General features: G+C 41.0%; 1 protein-coding gene across 1 annotated transcript in view; it reads right to left on the minus strand.

Moving 5' to 3' along the window:
- Positions 1-25,133, minus strand: part of ptprua (protein tyrosine phosphatase receptor type Ua) — a 203,244-nt gene that overhangs the window by 4,455 nt on the left and 173,656 nt on the right. Inside the window, exons 20-29 of the mRNA XM_046059024.1 lie at positions 24,431-24,467; positions 19,137-19,234; positions 16,951-17,067; positions 16,629-16,783; positions 13,244-13,379; positions 11,726-11,875; positions 9,000-9,314; positions 4,560-4,685; positions 1,393-1,550; positions 547-682 (exon numbers count right to left, since the gene is read on the minus strand). Coding sequence (XP_045914980.1) covers positions 547-682; positions 1,393-1,550; positions 4,560-4,685; positions 9,000-9,314; positions 11,726-11,875; positions 13,244-13,379; positions 16,629-16,783; positions 16,951-17,067; positions 19,137-19,234; positions 24,431-24,467 — 1,428 coding nt within the window. The remainder of the gene's footprint in view (positions 1-546; positions 683-1,392; positions 1,551-4,559; positions 4,686-8,999; positions 9,315-11,725; positions 11,876-13,243; positions 13,380-16,628; positions 16,784-16,950; positions 17,068-19,136; positions 19,235-24,430; positions 24,468-25,133) is intronic.

The raw sequence follows: 25,133 nt of genomic DNA on the forward strand, positions 1-25,133 counted from the left end.
ACAACACTGCCTACAACAGGCAACACAAAAATTTTAAGAATTGTAAATTAGATTCAAGACTTCTGAGGCCTTTAATGAGGAAACTGAATTTGACAACAGCAGATACACTGTAGCACGTACTGTTTGTGTATCAAAAGCCTGATATGTCTTATTCCTCTGTGCCTGAGAGCTCCAGTGTTGTCCAAAAACTGTTAAAAACACACCAACAAGCCACACTGTTGCAAATGTATCGCTTAATTTGATACATCATCAGCACGTGTTTGCCTAAATTTGCGCTACCTAGAGATAATTTGTATTGATCTGCGCCCACTTGCTGCTTTCATTTCAGTTTGTATGCAATATGCACTTTCTAAAATGTAATTATATATTGAATAAGTGAAGCAAGTAGTAAAAAACGTTGGATTTATTTCGGAAAAGTGTCTCATTTAATTTTGCTGTCATCCTGCAGAGAAGTTTTCCCTCTTCCCTGACGTTCCCTGTCTGAGGCTGACGCAGTCTCATACAATATGTTGCAGTAAAGAGAGATAAAGACCCCTGCTTGCTCACCATCGTCTCCACCATGTTTGGCTTAGAGTTGCGAAGCGTTTTCGCAGCAAAGAACACGTCCACCATGCTGTGGTGACGAATCATTTCCAGGATCATGGTGCTGGCACAGAAAGTACCACTTCGACCGCCGCCATTCCTGCTCCAGAAAGAATGAACATAGACACACACATACAGAACAGAAGCATAAAGACATGAGTGACCTAATAAAGATGTGGTACAGCCGCTCAGACAGCCTCTCAGAGGGGGAGCTACAGAGTGAAATGTCACAGTTTGACTGAGCACAGATCAAGCACGCTGTCAGAAAAAGGCCAACTGGCAGACTTTCAAGATGAATATCTGAGTAAAGTTCTCATTAAAATACAGGAGCGGGGACTTAATCAGATATGAGATGTCTAACACACAGCCTGACCTCGGGAGATCAAAGGGCCCTGACATGGAAATGTGGGACAAATGTAATGGAAGACAGGCACCTCCACTCAAGCAGATAATGTAAAGACACAAACACTTAATGGTTCATCTTTCCTCTGTAACTCAGAGTTAATGAGATTTAACAACTCTGAAAAGTATACACATTTTCTTAAGCGTGGTAATGGCAAGTGAGGCAGTGAGGTCAATAATATGAATGCAGTGTGGCATCTTATTGGAGGTCCAGAAACACAAAGGTTTAGCCTCAAATCTCCATTCAGACGAGAATAAAATTGATAAGGAGATGTTGAATTAAAATGAGTTTTAAATGTCAAATTAAAACATGTTGGACATCACATGAACATAGCTTGCAGCTTAAGGCTAAAAAGGCTGATATAGACAATGGCCGTTTTAAACACATATATATGGTGTCTGACTCACAGACAGTGGACGATGGTGCGTCCCTCTCCACACTCCATCTGCCAGTTATGAACCTGAGCCAAAAGGCTAAGGAAGGCTTTCTTGGAGTCGGGCACGTCGCGGTACGGGGACCAGCGCAGGAACTGGAAATGACGCAGCACAAGTTGGCCTTCCTGGAGCTATAGAGACCAGGAGTTGCGGAGAGAGAGAGAGAGACAGAGAGGAAAAAGTCAGAGATTTCTTTTCCAATATAAGCCCTCATATACGCACTGCAGCCATTGCACATGCATCACACATCACAGACTCATTCAAACATCTATCTGGTTATCAGCCAGAAGGGATTCTGTCAACACTTCAAACCTGCTCAACTTTAACTGCGGCGCTCTTGTTCCTAACTTCTAATTGGCTGTTAAAGGTGCAGTGTGTAGCAGTGTACTGTAACTCACCATAGAGACCACCTTATCATCAAAATCATCTTTAGGTTTTAAGTGTCAATGACTGTGGAGCCAAGACAATCCCTTTTATATTAAAGTCTATATAGCGGTCCTCCATGATCTTTTGAGATATAAATTACATGCATTTTACAAGTTAAAATCTTATTTTTACATAAATGTAATAATCTTCTTCATGTCATTCTTTAAGGTGTTTCTCACAATTTTTCCATATTAATACTTAAAGTATACATTAGTAGATTGTTTTGGCCATGCTAAACACTCCATTATGCTTACTAGTCAGTTGTAGGGCTGGGTGGTATAAAAATGTTATCACGATAAAAAATGTCCTGTAATTCGATATCGATAATTATCAGGATAAATGTCGAATCATTATTTCTTTCAAGTTTAAAGGCTGTTTTTTGCTCCTGAGCGAAAGTTGAAGAAAACAGACGGTTAATTGTGTTTTAAACTTTTCTTTCTGGTCAGAACAAACACTTGGTGCCGAACAGTGGATCATTTCACCAATCTGAGTTGAAACATTCAAAACTATTATGATAAAAAAATGTTTTTAACAAATATGCATGAGCAAAATGTTTTTCAGTCCCTTTTCCTGAACAAAATACATTTCTTAATAGAAAAGGTTAGTTGCTAACTTTATCTGTGTGCTATCGTTGCTAGGCATGTAGCGTACAATGGCTGTATCAGACCTTTTTTGCTGAAAACAAGCAGTCTCCTGCAGCTGGAAACAAGGTCGATGAGAGCGGTGAGAGTGAACCGAAAAAGTTAAGTTATGGACCCTGAAATCCAAACAGTTATAATTCTCTGTGAATTTGTCACTATGGCCACTATGACTCTTTCACATTACACCTAGTCACTTGACTATTATTAATATAAAAATGTTAAATAGAGCAGCTTTTAAGAAAAGTTAATCAGCCTATCATGGTCTACAAAACTGGTTGCTGCTTGTTTGCAACCTCTGCAGGACCCAGGCCTGCAAAATAATACCTTTTTGGCTCTAAAACGCCACAGACTAGTTAACTCAAATGCTTCAAAATGTCCCAAAAAACTACTGTAATGTCAGAGAACGCACATGCTCATGCCCTCTACAGTCTCCTTTTCTACAGCCTGGGAGCTAAAATGGCTAAATTTGTTCTTCCAGCACATGCAGAAAAGGATTTCTGGATTTGTTTACAACTCTCAATAACGCAAAGACAGCCAGCCTGTGTTGTTTACATCAGCTAGCTTACTGTTGGTGGCACATTACTACTTTTCTGGGCACAGAAAGTGTATGTGTGTGTCCTGGTGCATGTGGACAGGATACAAACAAATACAGGGACCGGCCCATAAAAACATTGTTCCATAGTACTACGAGTGGCCAAAAACTCCACAGGGTACCTTTACTTTGGAGGAACAAAAGCACTAACAATACCACTGGTTTGAAGCAGAAGCTGTCAATCATCTCAACATGGCGCCACTTGTTTCGCTTATCATAGCCAGTTATCACAGTTTATTATTGCTGGCAACAACGCTATGTGTTGCACCTTTTCTGTATCTACTGGACAATGGAGTACCTTCTTGGGACATAGGCTATCGCTGTCTTGCTCTGGGGTGTCTGTCTCCTGTGGATCCTGCAGAGAGGCATTGTGGGAATAGTTTCAGACACGGTGTCAAGATATATGAGGGGCTGGGTAGGAGTGGGTAGAATCGGATCAACTAGCTGCTGAAAAGATGTACAGGAGACTGCCGGGCACCTACTGAGGTCAAAGGATGGGAGTTGGAATTGTTGCATGTGAAGTGGGAGCTGGGGCTAAGCTACATTACTCAGACAACATCCAGACCTGCGTGTACACACTCACACCACACAAAAACATTCAGTAACACAAAAGCCATAGAAACATTTTGGATATTGTTAAAATCAAGAAAACAGGGAGTTTTACAAAAGAAGTTTTGTTTGCGTAAGTTTCCCATAATTCCCCAAATAGGAACATATCTGCTAACTTAACAAGTCTTGGTATTAACAACATGCTGTTGATACAGACAGTAGGATTATGAAGCTGCAAATCATTCCGACCACTGGGAACAACTAATGCCAACTGGGACCTAGGTCACCATTTAGAACCATTATATTAGTATCAGGCTTCATTAACCCTCTTAAAAATAAATGAATTGATTCAGTGCCAGTAAATGCCTCCCACAGCATTACAGAGCTGCAACAGTTCTTTGCCGAGGCAGGACTTTTTGTTTTTGTTCCGTATCAAACATTAGAGCAAAAACATGTCATTTGATAAGAAAATTAAACGTTTCAACAGCAATTACACCATTAACTGTCGAACTGACATATCAAGGGAACTCAGAGTGATTCAGAGTTTACACTTTGATCTTTATGTTTGTTTTTTTAGCAAGATGGAGGCAATTACAGCCTTTAATTAAATTAAAAAAGGTCTTAAAAAGGGTAGAGAATGTGGAGAAAATAAATATGTTTCTTAAGGGAAGCAAAGAAAACGTGACGCATGTGCAGCCAATGACACAGCCAGGCTGCTTCACAACAATTGCTGTCTAAGTGTGTGTTCAGATAGAATGTGGAGCATTGCATACAAAGCAATTTGATACAAATTCAGCTGGTGTGGCATAAATCCAATGTTTTGGATTGTAAAAAAAGTGTAAATTTGATTGTATTTTGAAAAGCCATTCTAAAATCTAATTAATTGGGTGTATACCTTATCTGCATAAATAAGTCCAGGGGACTCAACCTACCCGAGTGATGTTCTGAACCCGGAAGAGACGGATGATAACGTCATCGTCGGCTGTCCTGGACAGAAGCTCCACCGTCATTGGCCCGAACTGCTGCAGGCCTGGTTCAGGCCAATACTGCAGACAAGGCTGAGGAGAGGAAAGGAGGGAACAGGTCATTAGCCCACACTCATCACTGTGTCAGCTGCCAGTGACGGTGAAGCCCAGTAACAAGACACCTGAGTATTGACAGCAGAGACAATTAGCCTAAATGACAATGATTATCCGCAAATAGAAACCGTAAATTAAATGAGCAAAAAAAACAGCCCGCCTGTCGCCAGGAACAATCCTTCACATAAGCCGCGGTCACCTAGCTTGAATTATTTATGAGTGTAAATCATTACCATTAGCACATAATAAATTAATGGAGTAGGAGACCTTGGCTGTGCCTGGGAGAGATAAACAGGAAGTTAGCCCAGAGGTTGGTACACGCAAAAGCCAAGGTCTCCTGTCGCTGTTGCTTCAAAGACACCCCCGGCGGAGAAAAAACACATGGGAGGGGTGTTGACACGCTGACGTTTTTCCACTGTGACTTTGTGGTTGAGGGGACCCCTGGAGTAGGAAGTGATAATGGCATTTCACAATGACAGAAGGGTATTTACAGGTGACATTGGGCAGGAGGGGAGGTAAATAATTATACATTCAGACAGGAGACAGGCAGCTCCAACTCAGGAGGGCGAACTGAGTGTGAGTGTGTGTGTGTGTTGAGGGGTGAACTGTTATTCCACTGGCAGTGAGAGACAATGAAGGTGACGAAGAAGAAGGGAGTGACAGGGGAAGAAGGACAGGTTGCAGCTGACAGGCATGGTGGAAATGTTGGTCGGGAATCCAACATGACACGGTGACAGAGCGGCGATAGGGGGACGGCAGAACAAACCCACGCATCGGCGAACACGGGCGAAACGATAAGAATGTGCTAATGCCACGACAGCCCATGCTAATTAAACGGACAGCCTGAATGCAGGATTGAAGCTTTGTGGCAGAGCACCAGTTAATGGCCAGACGTGATCATCCTCACTTGCACTGCGTGTCACACTCACATCTTATCTGAAGGACGGGGCGACACGGATGACACGTTGTCATTACTCCACATGTTACATGTAGAACTTTCACCACGAGGAATGGTAACATTTATGATAACTCTTTAAATCAGCAGATGTTTTTAAACATTCAAAAACAGGGTTCTAACGGATAATAAGCACTGAGGCAGTTACTTAATTGAGCAACAATTAATCAACAACATATGTTTATGCTAAGATTTCTTTTGTGTCATTGACAGCGGACAGTAGACAGTATAAATCTAATCACCGTGACATCATGCAGTCACTTCCGGGGAGACAACTAGCAGTTGATTTGATGAGTAAAATCTGCAAATTTGTTAATTTCTGTTGTCACATTCAGCTGTAACTGTAAAGTTTTATTAATGAGATATAAACGTGTAAAATGTGCATTTTAGGTGAATGAGATGTGTACACTTTGAAATAACATGTTGCTGCCATTAGATTTTATGTACATGACGCAGGTTTTTTCTACTCGGACATTATTGTAAACAAACATAGTGACTGGTTCCATCTTATCTTAAAGAGCTCATAGTACCTTACTACCCCACCAGAGCACTGCGCTTCCAGAATGCAGGGTTACTTGTGGTTCCTAGAGTCTCCAAAAGTAGAATGGGAGCCAGAGCGTTCAGCTATCAAGCTCCTCTCCTGTGGAACCAGGTTCCAGTTTGGGTTCAGGAGGCAGACACCATCTCCACATTTAAGAGTAGGCTTAAGACTTTCCTCTTTGATAAAGCTTATAGTTAGGGCTGGCTCAGGTGAGTCCTGAACCATCCCTTAGTTATGCTGCTATAGGCCTAGACTGCCGGGGGACTTCCCACAATGCACTGAGCTCCTCTCTCTCTCTCCCTCTGTATGCAACCTCATCCCATTAATGCATGTTACCAAGTCGACTTTTCCCTTTCCCGTAGTCTTGTGCTTTCTCGTCCCTCTCCTCTCTCTTCCTTTCACTCTCTGCAGATGTTTCTGAGCTTCCCGAGCTGTGGAGTCTGTTAAGAGTTTAGAAAATTGTCGTAGCGATAGTAAAAAACTGCAATGATTGTAGTTTTAGTACCGTATGTTTGGGGTTTTGAACCTTCGGCTGGAAAAAAAAAACAATCTAATGATCGAATTGTAAAGAAAATGTATTTGGCATCTTCATTATTTTCTGACTTTTACAAACTTAAACCTATAAAATAGATTTTTTGAAGATATTTTTTGCCTTTATTTGATAGGACAGGGGATAGCGAGAGGAAAGAGGGAGAGAGATAGGGGGTGACACGCAGCAAAGGGCTGCAGGCTGGATTCGAACCCGGGCTGCTGCAGTCAAGACTCAGCCTTGTACATGGGGCACACACAACAGAGATTACTGTGCCCCACAAAATAGATTAGACTTTTATAGTTGGGTTTCTACATACAAAAAACAAATTGAGGGGGTAGAAAACATCTATCTCTCTCTCCTCTCTCTCTCTCTATCATCTATCCATCAAATATGCACTGAACAAAATTATAAATGCGACACTTTGTTTTTGCCCCCATTCATCATGAGCTGAACTCAAAGATCTAAGACTTTCTCTATGTACACAAAAGGCCTATTTCTCTCAAATATTGTTCACAAATCCGTCAAAATCTGTGTTAGTGAGCACTTCTCCTTTGCAGAGATAATCCGTTGACAGGTGTGGCATATCAAGAGGCTGATCAGACAGCATGGGTATTGTGCCGTAGTCTGGCCACAATAAAAGGCCACTCGAAAATGGGCAGTTTCACTGTATTGGGGTTTCCAGAAACCAGTCAGTATCTGGTGTGACCACCATTTGCCTCACGCAGTGCAACACGTCTCACATAGAGTTGCCTGTGGAATGTCGGTCCACTTCTCTTCGATGGCTGTGTGAAGTTGCAGTCAGGTAGAGACCCCGATGAGGATGACGAGCATGCAGATGAGCTTCCCTGAGACGCTTCCTGACAGTTTGTGCAGAAATTCTTTGGTTGTGCAAACCGATCTTGGAAGTGAAGATGCTGGATGTGGAGGTCCTGGGCTGGTGTGGTTACACGTGGTCTGCGGTTGTGAGGCCGTTTGGATGTACTGCCAAATTCTCATTTTCAAGTGGCCTTTTATTGTGGCCAGCCTAAGGCACACCTGTGCAATACCCATGCTGTCTGATCAGCATCTTAATATGCCACGCCTGTGAGGTGGATGGATCATCTCAGCAAAGGAGAAGTGCTCACTAACACAGATTTTGACAAATTTGTGAATAATATTTGAGAGATATATGTTGTGTACATAGAGAAAGTCTTAGATCTTTGAGTTCAACTGCATTTATAATTTTGTTCACAGTAATATCATTGAATTTGTTCCCCTTGCCCATTCACATTCACTGAAGCAGACTGGTCACCTGTCAGCCAATCACTGTAGACCTACAGTATGAGGTAGGTTCAATCATGAAACATGCCATCCATAGCTGCGGGGTGGGAGCTCAGGAGTCAGAGTGGTAAGATAAGACAACTTATGTTAGTGCAGAACCTCATATTAGGTGACTTTATGGTACACAAAAAACTTTTCTCATTACAAACTGTCAATGTAATAAGTACTGTTTTTCAACTACACATGATGATTGTTTTTTCACACTTATTGAAGTAAGAAAAGTAAAGCTCAATAAGGTCTGTGTCAGACTGGAGTTTGAGTCTTGCAGGAGATGGAATACAAGGGTATATTGCCTTCTACACAGAAATGAAAGAGCCTGCATCTTTCAGAGCATCCAGACTTACAAGGCAGTTCTTTGATTTCTCAGGGAGGAGAAATTGCTCTTTGCAGTAACGTCTGCAGACGGCTTTTTGTTTCTGTACTTTTGCTGTTAATGCCCTGACACTCTAAAATCCCCGTATCTTCTTTAGGTAATACATGCTGTATATTTCTCAGAGGGAAAGCTGTTCTGATGGAAGAAGTTAAACCTCAGTAAGTTGAATGAAAAAGAAAAGGGAAGAATAAATTAAGTAGACTCGAAATGCATAATTTCTATATGATCATTTTGGTGCCCCACTCACGCGGTTGAAAACAAAGCACAAATTGAGAAATTTGTGACCCTAAAAATGGGGTCATAGGCGATAAAATGTTAAGAAACCCTGCCGTAATATTATGGTAATATCTGTATTATTAGAGTGTATGTAAATGCACTGTATGGCACTAATCAAAGTCCAGCTGTGATGCAGATGCCGTCACACCGGGCTTTAAAGTCACCCGTTGCTAAATTATAAGTGGCAATTTAGACGTTAGAGCTCAACCTAATGAGATTAGTAATAAAAATAAATAAATTTATGAAGTTATGTGTGCAGACAACTTAATCTCCAGCTGGTTTAAGAGCCCTCTTACCCAGGCAGAGTTGGATTGGTTGAGCTGGTTGAGCATCACCACCGAGGTGCAGCCATAGTCATACACGAGCCTCCAGAAGTCAGTTGTGGTGCCGGGCAGCGGGTGCGGCGTCACCACAAAGGCGGCAGGCCGGAGGAAGCTGTCGGCGAGCGCTGCGTTGATATAGTTGCAGCTTTCTCCCTCGGTGGTGACGAGGAAGGCGAGGGAGCGGTCCGGCGGCAGGACGTCCATGCTGCGGTTCTTCTCGCGGTTCCTAGGCATCAGAGAAATGCTGCACTCCTCCACATCCAGGTGAGGAGTCACCGAGTTCAGAGTCTGTGGGAGGAGTAGGGGGAAGAGGAGGAGCGGCAAAGTGGAGGAGAAGGGAGTGTGCGGAGAAGATAATTAAAAAAGGTTGGCATGTGTGTGTTTGAGAATGTGTTCACATTTGAGATGCGGAGATAAAATAAAAGACTGAGAATGAAGATTGTGATAGGAGGAGACAGACGCAGCGGAACAGAAATGGGATCAAAGAGAGATGGACAGAGGCAATGAAAATATTCCCCACTCAAACAGCCTGACTGTCAATACTTGACAAGCGCAACTATCTCCAATCATCTCCTGGAAACTTTAAAACACATTAATTATCAGTCAAAACCCCCACTAGGCTTAATGGATAAAAACACATTTAGCACAATCTCATACATTATGAATAAGCATATTACGAAGCAATGGAAATTGAAATGAACTGATTATCTAACTTGCTTCATATTGTGAATGACTCCCTATTGGTTTAGACAAAATGAATAGAACATTGCAGCTCATAACTGGAATATTGCATCTCGCCTACAAGTTGCAATTATGAGAGGCTGTCTTATTGGACGACTCATATGAGCAGCGCTGAGAGAGGGTAATTGTGCTGCATGTGGAAAGGAAAAATTCTAATTATTCTGGCCAAAGGTCACCAATCAAAACATCATTATAAGTGGCATTAACAGATCAAGGAAATACCATTACATAAAAGACGAATACATGTTCTTAGTTGCGTCTAAACCTTTCCTGCGGAGCAAAATGTTTTCTTATATTTAATGTATACCGATAAGAAGAGCAGCTTCAGCTTAGCTGACAATCGCTCTCATGCTAACTCCCTTTTATTTTTAACAACCAGAGGATTTTTCTCATGAAAGACCTGCAGCAGTAGACAGGGCAAATGTAAAAGCTCTCATGAAGTGGCTATAGACTGAATCAGAGTTATGTCAGAGAGCTGTAGTGAAATGGACATTTACTTAAATGAGAAAAGCCAAGTGCCAAGGCTTGTGCAGAACAAAATAACAGAACTGGAGCAAGGACATTTCATTATTTGTTGTCTGACTTTGAAGGGCCGAGCAGAGTGACTTTCAGATTTACAGCCTACAGTAGTGAAAGCTGAGTGGAGCATGTTTAAATCTGAGCTGATCTTAGTTCAAATGTCAGATATTGTCTGCATTGTGGATTATAGACACACTGGGCCGTATCTAAAGTGCAGCGCAAGTGTCATTGCTAATTTCCAACCGATGCAGTTGTCATTTTCACTCCCAGCGCCCACGTTCTTCGAATAGCTAATTCATCTGTGCGCCCATGGGAGTGTTGGTCTAAAATGTGGTGTGGTCAGGCAAATTGTTGGCGCATTGCTGTCTTGAGGCAGCAGAAAGTGATTGCGCCATTGACCAAAGAAAAACAGATCTAAAATTAGCGGCGCTGTATTTTATTGTTTGTTTATTATTTTAGGGGTGCGTTCCTCCAATGGTAATGGAGACCCTGTGCGCATTTATGCAGAAGACACAGCAGCGTAACTTCATTTATTATTAAAATCTCCCAACTTACCGACAGGATCAGTCAGGATCTAATGTTAATTCATCTTCTGTGTTCTTCTCCACATTCGAAAGGTCTCTCACACAGTCCATCTTCATCCAGTGAAACTGTGGAGTAAAGCTGCTGTCCTCTGACCAATCCTGAGCTCCATCAGAGCGTCTAAATTATATTGGTAAAAGTTGAATTCTGTTTCCTCTGTGTCACGTTTAGAACTACAGTTTTTTTGTTTTTTTTGCTTAAATGCCCCAAGATATTTGCTGTGACTTTACTGTGCACATGGAAACGTTTAAGATGACTGACAGCAGCATCTCTAATCATGAAAGTATTAGGCTTAATGATCAGAGATGGTTTTCATATCACGTCCACACTTCTGTCCATACCCCCCTCTCCTGTGAGTCTGCAGTCAATTGCTTGTTTTTACAGTATATTGCATTCATTCATCGATATAATAGCAATGTGCTGAGGTACAATCACACCAGGATTTAAATGGGATGGGCGATGACACTCTGATTGGTTTATTGCATGTTAAGTTTTGAAAGATACAACTGGCGCACTGAACATTTTCCCCCCGTCAAACTAGCAAAATTGGAGTTAGACACGCCCCCAAACGCAACTGTGCCACGTGATTCACACCGTGCGCTTAAATATAAAAAATACTGCCCTATAACCATCATGAAGGTAGGATTTATATTAGGACCGCCGTATTCAACTATATTAGCTTTAGTTAGGTGTATCTAATAAACTGGCAAATGAGAGTATTTTGCACACTGTGTGGAAGCATAAAGTCTAAACTGCAGCTGTACCGTAAGTATAGTTCTGCTGTGGTTTGAACAACATTTCATTTCAACATACAAACGTTCAAACTTAAACACAAATGGCGTGTTTGCGTGAATTACCTGAAACTCCTCTCTGAGCTGCGAGGTATTGCTCTGGGAGTCAACCTTCAGCATCTCCTTATAGGTGAGCGCAAACTCATTAACAGGGATGGCAGTCTCCCCACACAGACAAGCCTCCAGGATGGCATCGTGGATGAACACATACTGCTCCTAAGAGACGGACGGCGGTGGAAACATTCACAAATTTAAGTCACACGGAAGCCTAGCTGCACTTATGAGCCTTCCAACTGTTAATTGCCCACTTGTGAAGAACAATGCACAATTTAATTACTGCTGTTGAATGTTGACTAATAGTCAAAACTGTCAAACATTCGTCGCATTGCCGTGCCCACTCCCAAGCATTGTTTTCAAGCAGATAATTGTCTATAAATTGGGGTAAAAAGTGCAGAAATCACACATCAGAGGAGGAAGACACTGCCCACACACAACATTTAAATACCATCGTGAGCTGTGCAATTAACGAGGAAACTAGGAAATTTGTTTTGACATCCAACCAAACAAAAGATCAAAAAGGCGAGGATACATTCGAAATGACAGGCATAAAACTGTCCCTCTTCCAACTTATTTGTCATTTTTAATGTGTTCTGTAATTGCAGAAATACAGTATGTATTCAACTGGGAGACGAGCTCTAGCAGAAAGGTGAAAAGATATAGTTAAAAGGAAGATAATACCATTGTTCTGGTATTTTTACCGCAGCCTCTCCAATTCCAGACTTGTTAATAAGACAACATTTTAAAAATATTTTCCAACTTTAAATAGTTTTACTTACTCTAGTAATGACTGTCTTTCTCTGGTTTGTTTATTTCAAGATCAGGATTTTGCACTTTAAATAAAACGACGTGCAATTCTGTGTTTTTTCCTCAATTAAAGAGAGCAGTATGTGAAGAGATGATACTTAATAAGCATTGCACTACCCCAATATGACTTATTCTTTAGAAGTGAATGTTTTAACATAATTAGCATTTTTAAGAGTGTTGAATAACTATTATACTAAATGGCCTTTAAAACAAACATCAAATAGTTTTGGCTTCCACTGGAGAGTTGTTGAAGGCATGTAACTAAGTACATTCATTTACACTGTACAATTTTAAGTATTTCAATGCTTAAGTTAATATTGTGGTATTTTATGTTACTTAATTCTGTTATTTCACTACATTTCAGAGGGAAATAATATAATCATTTAACTCCTCTAAGTGAGCTTCATGAAGGTTTGCAGTTAATATTAGTACTTTGTACAGAATTGTGAATGCAGAAGTTGAACTTGTTATGAACAATACTTTTACTTCAGTAATGTATCACTTCCTCCACCACTGCCCACGGCTGTACAAATTGCAATTTCAGAGGTTGTACAAGCCTGAAAAGAACCTAATTCTAGTGCAAACATGTACGACAATGGTCAAATATAAAAGTGATGAAAAATGTAGGCTACCAGCGTCTTCATATTGTGAAGATCAAACCTGTGAGCCTCTGGTTAACAGTTGCAGCCCCTCTAATCTCCTCGCTGCCCTCCCACTCACTTCAGTCTGGATCATGTTGATGCGTCGGGAGCAGAGGGTCTTGACACAGTTGTAGATGTCCACCACTCCTTCACACTCAGCCATATCCAGCATGACATCTAGCACAATGTAGCAGCCGGTCCTGCCTGCCCCCATACTGGTGCGGAGGAGAGAGGAGAAGGATCAGCAAGCCTGAATACACCACTGAAATAAAAAAGTCTCAGTAGGGAGCCTTTTGTAATAATCGAGATACCCTGCCCAAAGTCAAGTATAATAATGGGCTTTGTTCTGGGAAGAAAGAGAGGAAATACAGTGACCATTATGTTCTGGCATCACAATTTCTTTTTTAGTCAAGGTTAGAAAGTGAAAAACCTTTTAGTTAACATTTAAAAAATGCCCTAATGTACTAGGGCTGGGCAAAAAAAACAATAATGATAATTATTGCATTATAATTTTCCTCAAAAACAATATAACAAGTTCCTCTCTTAAGTCTGAAGTTCAGACAGGAAGAGTCTAAGATAGGATTTTTCCCAATTTGGTATTACAGAAGCAAATCCAAACTAATCTTATCTCAGTTTAGGAAATCCTAAATACTCAATCCAACATCGGTTATCAACTTTTATATCTGTTACTTAGCAACCGATGCCGCTTTCTTATCTCGCCGAGCTAAACGGCTTTTAATCGCTGTTTTTTGGTCGTTTTTTTATTGAGACATACACTGAAAAATGGAGCAGAAACAACAACTATCACTGGGCTTCAAGTCAGATGGCTTAGAGGTGTTGGTAACCTCCGTCGAGAAATCCAAATTCACGTAACGCTTAACTCGGGAGATTAGATAGAGTGGGCTAAAACAGCGAACAGAGTCGCCGCCGCATTTCCCCTTCTTTCAAAGACTTGCATTAGGATAGCCTACTTTTACATCTTGCATTATCTAGCGTTACATCGCCCACAGCCTTTCTACTAAAGAGGGTTTTGTCATCAAACACATCGCTAGAATCAATGAATAAGTTCCGCCTGTTGACATTTTGCTGATTTTATAAAAGCAATAAAGGAGCAGCCTTGTGGATTAAACGAGTTGTTAAACACTACCTGGTGGAAAAGTAAAAGTTAGGACAGTTATCCTAAAGTTAGGAGAGTTTATTTAAGATTTTAGGAGGTTAGGATGCCTCTGTAATACACTTTTCCTATCTTAAATTAGGAAAGGAACATTGACTTAGGAACTGTTAATCTGTAATGGCCTTATTCTTGAATCAGTTCCTAACCCTTATTACCATGGTTACTAAGCAGTTAAGATAGGATCTGCAGGTCAGGAAGTTTCTGTAATATGGCCCCTGGTTTCTTAAATTTTCACTCAGCCTTTAAACTTAAAAATGATAATGATTTGACATTTATCGTGATAATTATCGATATCGAATGACATAATTTTTTTTATCCTGATAACATTTTTGGCCATATCGGCCAGCCCTACTATGTACCATCCTTAAGCCATCTAACACTGCGATGAAGGCACGTGCGGGTGTTTGTGAATGCCTCGGCCCTCTCCAGGTAAGGCTTGGTTAATGTCTGCACTGGGATGTTTTATGCCTCAGGAACACATTTGTCTTCATTGAATTTCCCTAGTTTTTCTGCTAAATAGAAAAAAAAATCCCTGCAGTAGATCAATGTTGTTAAACAAGCACATCATTTATGATAAGATGCAAAAGCACTGGTGCTAAATCAGACTTAGAACCCATAGTGAAATAGCTGGTGGACAAGGGCAGACTGGTTTAAAATAAATACAGAACTCAACAATAAATTTCACCGCCTTTTTAAAACCTTCCCTCTGATTTTTGCCCATGTTCATATAGCTCATGCCTGTTTGACTTATAATGCTGAGGTTTTTGACAGGAGTCTATATGCAGCACTATATTCATTTATTGTGTTGACTTGGTGGCACATCATGTACCATGCAATCAGCTTATGAAAGGTAGAATGTGCAAAAATAAATGAAGTGGGTGACTTATGAGCTGTTAGAACCTGTAATCCAGCTACAGGACAATAGACAGACGTCATTCCGTCAAAATCAAACAGTGCGATTCTATTAGATGTTGTCCATGTCTTAAAATCTTGGCAAAATATAATGCTTTCATGCTGTACCTAATCACTTGGTTTAATTCAAAAGAACTTGGTTAATTTAGGCTGGTGTGAAAGCTGTCAATCAAACTCTGGTGCAGACTAAACAACCGGACTGAGACCGCCTAAAGTGGTGGGTCTCTAGGGGGAGTCAAATCTATTGTCTGTTTAGTCTGAACCATTTGGCCTTGGTTCAATTACTATTCACACAGAAAAATTCTAGCAAAGCAAAGTGCATCACAGAACTTCATTGCTGCTTCTCACATAAGCCATTTGTGTTTTAACTTGTTTTTTTTTTGACATGATTGAATTAGGGAGCTTTCACACCTGTAGTTTGGTCAACTTGGTATGGACCAAGGAGACAAAAAGTTAAATTGTTGTCTTTTTAGTGCCAGTACGGTTCATGTTCACACAGGCTTTTTACAAACAAACCAAGAGCTGCAAGCGCGACGCAGGTAGAGACAGGACGAAAAAGAGGCATTTACTTAATGGACTTAATGAACTGATAAAATAAATAGGATAGGATGCTACAACTACAACACACAGCAGTTTTAAGCACTCACATGCTGATGTGTATATTTGTTACCATGGTTACCAGATAATTTACAGGAATATAAACTACATCGCTTGTAAAGATTGCTCATTATAAGATCGTTTCCTGAACGGTTTACAATCTGCAGATGGATTTAACTGCTGGTTGGTTTTTAAATTCATGCTAAAATCACATATCTATGACCACAAATGTCACGGTGCTTTAGAAAACTCTCATTAGCTTTGACCACATCGCCTCTTTTGAGAATTGACAAATTTTCAATATTTCTGGCATTTCCACTCAGGTTTCTTTTTTATGCAAAACCTAAAATGCACATGTTAACAGGCGGTGGAAGTGTACCTGCGTCTTTTGCAGGATTAACACCAATGTCCAACATTCAAATAGAGAATAAGCCAACACAGTCCTTGATTGTCAAAAATTCAACTGCTGTTTTTGTGAATTTCTTGTTGGTTATGTGTGAAATACAACATCTTATTCTATTTTTGGTATTTGTTGTTGTCACTATTGTGCTCCCTACCTACACGTATAGAGCACGAAGAAGCTCAAAGTTATTTTGGGAAATGTGGGAAAATACAAACTGAAGTAGAAATAAACAGGGTCAATCAAATATGTTGGAGTGTGTTGAACATCAAAACAATATGATATTAAAGAGTAGAAGAATATCCGAGGTGGGAATTATTTAACGCCCCTACAGCTGTTGGGTGTCAGCTGTTAGGTCATCATCAGGAAGTGATGAATTACCTGCAGTGCACCACCACAGGCCCAGCGTCAGGAGGTGTTGAGGCTTTGACCCGGCGCAGGAAAGCCAGCAGGCCGGTAGCATGGTACGGCACGCCGTGCTCAGGCCAGGAGGTGAAGTGGAACTGGCACACCTCATGTTTGGCAGGGTAACCTCTCTAGAAGAAACAACCAGGCCGATTTAATGAGATGCTATTATTAGAAGAGCGGAAATGTTTAGAGGAGTTAACAAATAGTAAATAAATTAAACCTGTGTCTGAATGAGAAATGTAATACATGACACAGAGGCTATACTGACAGAGTTGAGGTAAAAATAATGACTCACCCTCTCCATGGCGAAGGTGCGCACAGTGTACTCTGCCAGTGTTTCAGTCTTCAGTAGTGTTATCTTAATGTCACCGTAGAGCTCAGTGTCATCAGGCCAATACTTACAGCACTTCATCTGGATACACAACAAACAGCTAAAGTTCAGAAAGATTTACACACACATACAGCGGATTTATCTCAACACTAGTAAACAAATATTAACGCCATTAGACACTGGGATTTTAACAAGCAGACATATTGAAATGCTCAAATCCAGGTGTGACCTTTGCTACATATTTGGATTTACTACAGTTGTTCCAATCATTTCCTCCATCAGATTTGAGACTTAAAAGTGTTGACGCCGAGGTTAGATAAGACATTTTTTTGATACAATTTCTAGGGGCATTTCCCACTCTTGGAAATATAACTCACTATCGGTGACGATGTTATTTTCCTCTCTCGGTCCCCAACCAGACAGCCCTGCAGCCTCCACAGTTTTTAGGTGAATTGCTGTTTTATTTTTCCGTTGATGAAGTGTTTTCTGTGGCGTCGACATTTTCTTCTACAGTTGACTATGTGGTGTCAACATTCTCTACTGCTTTAGGCTGTGGTCTCATTTTCAGGGCCCAAAAATGCAATATTTCTCTCACCTACAAAGCCTGGGAGAGGATGAAAGGCTAAAAGGGCACTCCTAATAATATTCTTTATTTTTACATTTCCTATTTTCACATTTTCCTTGATTTCCCTGGTAATTTAAGACCCCGGCTAACACTTATATGGCTACTTTTGTTTGTTGTTTCAATTTCACAGAAAGTCTGGTTAATTGGTTACTGCAGTGATATTCAGTATTGCATTTAAGTGTTAAACAACATCATTTGCCCCTCTGTAGCTGGAAGTACCAGCTATTTGTAAGTTAAACAAATTCTGCTATGTGCCTGTGGGGGAGTGCATAGCCGTAGCCCTGCTGTTTATCGCAGTGAACATTACTGTTTGTCAGCCCTAAATATGTTGTTAAACTCTGAATATAGCACAGCTATCAGCAGGCCCCGTCTTGTGTTTTCTGCCACTAAAGAGGTACGATGCTGTCCGGTTGTCGTCGCTGATTGGGCTTGCTAATGCTAATGCTACCAGCAGCTATGTGTGAGAGGCACTGGGGCCAGAGTCAGCCAGGGTTTCACTATCTATACTTGATCAATGTACAAAAAAGACCGTGTAGTCTTGCCAATGTTATGTTAGGGAAGAGCCAGAGAAAACATTTAAATCTAAGCAGACACATGCAAGTTAATTTGGGCTGAAAAAACATTGTGCAACTTTGGTAGAGTTGGTTAGGTTAGCATAATCGGATATTTCCCACTCATTCTGCAATAGCTGTGTTAACTTGAAAATATTATTCCGTAAATGAAAGTTATACCAACATTTACAAAGTACTGGCAGTTACATTTAATATATTTTTTGGGCCGCTTATTTTTGTCCATTATGCTACAGCCTGTGTTGCTAAGGTGGCTTCCTGTTCACACCAATTGCTTTCGATGGAACGGTGGTGCAAATGTTTCCTAGGAAATGATTTAAATATTACTAAATTCTTTACTAGTTTAGACATTCAACAACTCAATCTTGGAAATCACTACTCTGAAACTAGCTAGCAGTTACTATGAGCTCAGGAAGGACTTCACGCACAAACAAAGGCATTATAAAGTTATTTTCAGACGCTGAGTAGTACTTTATGTGATGAGTAAACTAAGCTTGGTGTGTAAAATTGGTGGAGTTCCCCTTTAATTTCTCATTTAAACAGTAAACACTTGTGCTCAATACTAAACATTTCTGGCTGACAGCGGTGCCTACATTGTTTCTTATTATTAATGATGTGTTCACTGTAAGCTCAAAAACTCTATATAATACTTTTGTCATATGTATTTTGAATACTATCCGTAGCCTACTGTAATCAACAGAGGCAGCAGAGTTAGTACACAATGTTCCTCCATGGGCCTTCATATACATCAAAGCTTTGACCTTGGAGCACAGACACCAAAGCAAAAGGAAATGACTTATGATCAGACAGCGGCAGCCATTTCCTTCCACAACACAGGAACGCACTAGCTCCTCTGATATATAGTGAATGATAAAGGGAGCTCCACAAATACATTCCCTCCATCCATCTTCACAGGCGGCTGGAGAGGTAACAGGACAAAGGGAAGGGAAACCTACCCTGCCCACTTCCACCAGCTTGGTGATCATGACAATACTGAAGCAGTTCTCCTGCCAAACCATCCGCCAGAAGTCATAGATCATCTCCTGCTTTGGGCCTGCGAAGAAGGAGATATGCAGTAGAGGTGGTGTAGGAGTAGGGAGTATTGGTGTAGGAGTGGGGTTGAGAAAGCGAGGTGAGAAAGTGGAGGAAGAGAAAGAGAGCAGGATAAGGAGGGTGGAGAGATAAGACATAAGTCATAGAAAATAGCAGCAATAACCATCAATGTAGAGGCGCTGTGTAATCCATGCCTGGGAATAGAGTAACAATGTGTCATTCATGAACTATTGCCCGCTCTGTGTTCTCCTAATACTACAGAGAAATGTCATTTCAATACACCCACAAATCCTCAGCCATTGTACAAACAAGCTCCTGTATTATGTATTGCCTTTCCCAGGCACCAGTGGCTGACACAAATCGCAGCCCCCTGGAGAAGATGACACTTTCATTGATTTCATTACAGTGTGGCATTGATAATATCACAAGGTCCTCCTTCATGCTGCCTCTTCTGCCAAACACACTACACACTTATTTAGTGAACAAGATGTCTATTCATTTCCACCCACTCATTTAGTTTAATAGAAACATTATCTTGTCACCTGTAACAGACCTAGATGACTTTTTAAGAGATGGTTGGACCTTATCATCCCCCCATGTTTGTGTGTCAGGAGAGGGGTATATACACTGATCGAAATTATGAACGCAACACTTTTGTTTTTGCCCCCATTCATCATGAGCTTAACGCAAAGATCTAAGACTTTCTCTAGGTGTGGCATATCAAGATACTGATCAGACAACATGGGTATTGCACAGGTGTGCCTTAGGCTGGCCACAATGAAAGTCCACTTGAAAATGTGTAGTTTCACTGTATAGGGTGGTTCCCGGGGGGGGGAAGACTGTGTACAGATCCTTGCAACATAGGGCCGTGCATTATCATGCTGCAACATGAGGTGATGGTCCTGGATGAATGGCACAACAATGGGCCATTGAGGTGAAGTTGCTGGATGTGGAGGTCCTGGGCTGGTGTGGTTACACGTGGTCTGCGGTTGTGAGGCCCATTGGATGTACTTCCAAATTCTCTGAAACGCCTATGTGGATGGCTTTTGGTAAGAAATTAACATTCCATTCACGGGCAACAGCTCTGGTGGACATTCCTGCAGTCAGCATGCCAATTGCACGCTCCCTCAAAACTTGATACATCTGTGGCATTGTGCTGTGTGATGGAACTGCACATTTTCAAGTGGCCTTTTATTGTGGCCAGCCTAAGGCACACCTGTGCAATACCCATGCTGTCTGATCAGCATCTTGATATGCCACGCCTGTGAGGTGGATGGATCATCTCAGCAAGTTCAGCTCATGATGAATGGGGGCAAAACCAAAAGTGCTGCATTTATACTTTTGTTCAGTGAATATATTTTATACTTTATTACACATTTCTGTTTTTATTTAATTATTTATTTCAGGTTTGTCAAGCATAATCTCATTCATAAGCAATTCAAAGTGCTTTACAGAGTGATAAAACAATAAAAACTTGAAATTCAACTTCAAAGTAAAACTTTGGGCAAGGATTTTCATTCTTGACCTTCGGTGAGCATCAAAAGCCGGGACTTGAGGTCTGTTTTGATGTGATCACCCAGTCAGTTCTGATAGATTCACCGCTCACAATCAGCTGATTTACATGATCAACCAACAGAAACACAGAGGCAATGAGCTATTTGTGTTGCTCCTTTATTAAAACTGTGACATCACATATCATATGTATGTCTATATGTATATTAATAACAGCATATATTAGTATATCTTGTATGTTACCATATTTTAATATACACTTAATTATATGTTGTGTGTTTAGCATGAAGGAACTACAAATTTCATTTGGTTATGCAGCCTTGTGCTGTGTAATGACAAACCTTGTATTTGTACCTTGTACATCCTATGTTGGGCTGAGTGCATGTTTTACACTTGCATCTTACTAATATTTACTACATCTCCCAGTTACTACAATCAAAGCCTGGATACAAATTCAAGCATGTGTTTCCTGTTTCGCTGTGATCTCCTAGCCACCTGTAAAAGTACCTTGAGACTGAATAGGCTAACACCAGCCTTATCCTTTAGACTCAACTCTGTAATAAACACTCCATGGAGATGTTTGAGAATCAGAGTGATAGGATTAAATTTTTGGATCAAGAAATAATTGGAAAGAACTGAAACCACTGAATGGCTTTAATAGGAAGGCTAGCAAAAGGGGCGTTACTGTAATACAGCCCACTGATGACAAAGGCACGGACAAATCTTTCACAATCTGACTGGGACTGAAAAACATTACCCCTGAATTAGGTAAAAAAAGATACAGAAAGGAACAAATAAGCCTGTAGTTTTTTTTTTGTCTCCAAAGATAAATACAATATAGTGGTGCTTGTTCTCACAGCTTTTTCTTCCACAGTTTTCCTAACGAGAGGAATCAATAGATATGCATTTGACTACACACCCCAGAGCAAACATGCTCTGAAGGTTGAGAAACACAAAAGGAGGAGGGGGAGTAACAACCAAATGTGCAGAGCCTGACAACGCATTCCCCTTTCATAACAGCAAGATACTTGTCTTTACTGTACCGAGGTGAGCCGACGCTGCCCTGTGTACGTTTTAACACACACACACACACACACACACACACACACACACACACACACACACACACACACACAGGCAGCTACTTTAACCACTGTTTTCCTTCCTACAGCTTTGTCCCCTTTAAGCAATCACTGCACTGGTTTCTATGTGTATTACTGATACGAGATGTTAATTTTTCAGCAGCAGCAGGAGAAGCCCACTAATGCATCACCAGAGGGATGGTGCAGTCAGTTTAGAGACAGATGATGTGGGATCCCAGCGGTTGGGTGAATCTGTATGCATAGCATAACATGCTGCCGCTTTGGTCTCGGGCTTTCAGAGTGCGCTTGGCATTTCTCCTCCCTGTCCGCCTCCCCCTCTCCCTCGTCTCTGAACATAATAGAAAGTTAGCCCAGAGCACCTGCTGCCTGCTGCACATGCACAGCTGCCTTAAGACTCATAAGATACAAAAAATCAACCTCAGCCTGCCACGACAGCCGACCACCCGGGGCTCACCATGGGTATACCAGTATGCCGAGCATGTTGTTCAGTGCATGCAAAGTGTGAGGGGCTAGTGATAGCTTTAATGATGCAGTGTATGTATTGTATGGAGTGTGTGTGTGTAAGTCAGTGTACGTGTAGACACTCCCTGTGTCTAAGAGTGGATTCCAATTAGTTTGGCAATTATAACAAACTGTAATATGTTTTACAACCTGGGTCTTATTTTCAGATTCTATCATTTCAGGTTAGACTAGGAGATTAGACTTTTTTAAAATTTAAATTCAGATGTATTATACTCCCTAGCAACCAAGCAAATATGTAGAATTAACCACCAAAATGCCCACACTTGCCTATAAATCAATAAAAGACAGATTCATTTATTAAATTCTAAAATGTAGAGAAATTCAGTAAACTATCTCACGTCACGTATCTTGTTTTACATTTTTTAATGCTAATGTTAGTGACTGTTTACTGACTAACCAACTACCAGAGAAAAATACATATCACTCACCTTACTACCCTTCCACTGCAGAAACCCACTGCAGGCGCTTCTCACAGTCTCTAAGCACTCTGATAAAACCATACGAACCATGTTTATCTTTTTTATCCAACTTTAGCTTTTTTCCCACATGACCTTGGTCTGGGCTCAAAGAGAGCGCTTGGTGGTTGAGGGCCTAAATTTTTACAGCGTACTGACATCACACACTTAACAGCCAGATCACAGAGAAAACATCAAATCAGGGTCCAAAAAGATTGAGAGATGCAAGGGACATGTTAAGGGGACAAGATATGAAAAAAATGTCCCAGTAACATGCAATATAAGCAATGTAAGAAGCTGCTGGTATGAGACTGAGCCACTCAAGGACCACTATGAACTACTCTAAGGATGGATATCAGAATGTGCATATCATGCTTCAGAGCAGTGTCTACACAGGTTGAGTGTTGAGTGTAGGTCACCCGCTTTTTGACAGCGCTCAGAGCCCAACACACAATCATTGTGATTACATGTGTAAAACTGAAAAAAATAGCCTTGCTGCGTTTCAGCCGCATTTTTCAGTCGCCCCTCTCCCACTCGTCTGACAGAACAGATACCCTATGCTTCTAACACTACCCAAAGAGTACTTTTATGCTTCAAGTCTATTTCTTATACAGTATAGTGACTTTCTGTATTCCACTTTTATTAGAAGATCATGTTATTTTCCAATTTTTTATGTACATTTAATCCTACTGTCCACTCAGTGTCTTTGTGCATAGTATACTTTTGCAAGTTATGTATTCAATTTGGTAACAGAATAAAATCTTACTAAAAATATAAATACTTACATTAAACTAGTAAATATGTAAAATTATTTTTTTTCAATAATTAATCAGCAGTATTCTATTTTAAGAAACTTAACATTTTTGATTCTTTAAATAAGCAACTTTAGTTGAACTACAATTAAAATTTCACCACGTACGCCAACTTGAATGGCACGTTGTGGCACTGTTTCAACCCCTGCCTGCTCCCTTGTATGCAGAACGACTTCATGAAAAAAAAAATATAGTGAGAGAGAGAGAGAGAGAGAGAGAGATTTCGGAGGTTACTTTTGTGAAGTGATAGAACTGAGACCAAAGTGAAAGATGGAAAGAAATCAGAGGGGGATTACGAAGTGAAAAACATATTCACTGAATAAATAGGATCAGAGCCGGGAGAGAATAAAGAGAATGTCTTGCTCTCTTTCTCTCCTTCTTTCTGTCTTTCTCTCTCTCTCTCTGTGAGTGTGTGTGCGTGCCACTTGGGGAATGCAGCCTATATAGTGTATCAAACCGACATCAGAGAGATGGTGCACCACACATGCAGATGGCAGGGAGGAGAGACACAAAAGCAGAACTTCACAGAGAGCGACAGTCAGTAGTGTTACAGTGCAGACTGACTGACAGTTACAGTCGATTGTTATGGGAGTGTTTCTCAGACGCTGGAAAGTGAGGCTTTATGGTGGAAATCCAGATGTGAGCATGAGGCAACACAGGCTCCTTGTTGTTTACACATTAATAATTCATTAAAGCAATTTCAACATTGTCAGCTGGGCTGCTGGGTGAAGAACGCCACAAAACAACGACAATATTAGCAGTCAACAGCCGCTGCTCTGTATTTTGCACTCACCTTGAGTGGCGATGAAGTGGTTCGATCGCTGGTAGCCCTGTGTGACAGAGAGAGCAGGAAACATAGTGGAGAGAAGAAGGAAAAAGAGATGGGAGAGAGTTAATAATTACAAGAGCACATGATGAAGCGAGACTCAGGGACCTCGAACTCTCATTTCACCCCTCCCATCCATTCTCTTTCTCCATTTTCAGCATCAAGTCATCTCTTATTCATCTCGGAGCTGGGTTTGATGTCAGCGCTCTGCTAAATTTGTGCTCTGCTTTTGGCTGAAGATATTTCAGCGGCCTGAGAAAACTAATCTGCGCTGTGCGGTCGGCTGACGACGCTCTGCTTAAAATACATTATAATGTTTGACTGGCAAAATTCTTTGCACTGTTTAGGCTCCGAGTTTGGGTGAAGGATCGCACTTGAATTATAATGCATAGAGAAATGGCATTAATTCAAGTTTTTCTCTGTCTGTCTCTGAGCCAGGTCATTGTATGCAGAGTGAGGGCGCTGCATTTCAAAGGCGGCCAGGCGTGTGGTGCTTTGCATGCAGCCAGAGGTGCTGATCAAAGGTAGATTGACGAGTGAGGGATCTTCAGCTCTGGGAGTAATTCTACCTGAGTGACACTGACTGATCTGGCTGTCTCCTTTCTGCTCAGCTTGACATGAGCGAAATTATGATCCAGTGTGGATGATCTGGAAGGCTTCTGGCGTCCTG

The sequence above is a fragment of the Micropterus dolomieu genome, linkage group LG09 (genome assembly GCF_021292245.1).
Source record: "Micropterus dolomieu isolate WLL.071019.BEF.003 ecotype Adirondacks linkage group LG09, ASM2129224v1, whole genome shotgun sequence".
In the NCBI taxonomy this organism is placed as follows: Eukaryota; Metazoa; Chordata; class Actinopteri; order Centrarchiformes; family Centrarchidae; genus Micropterus; species Micropterus dolomieu.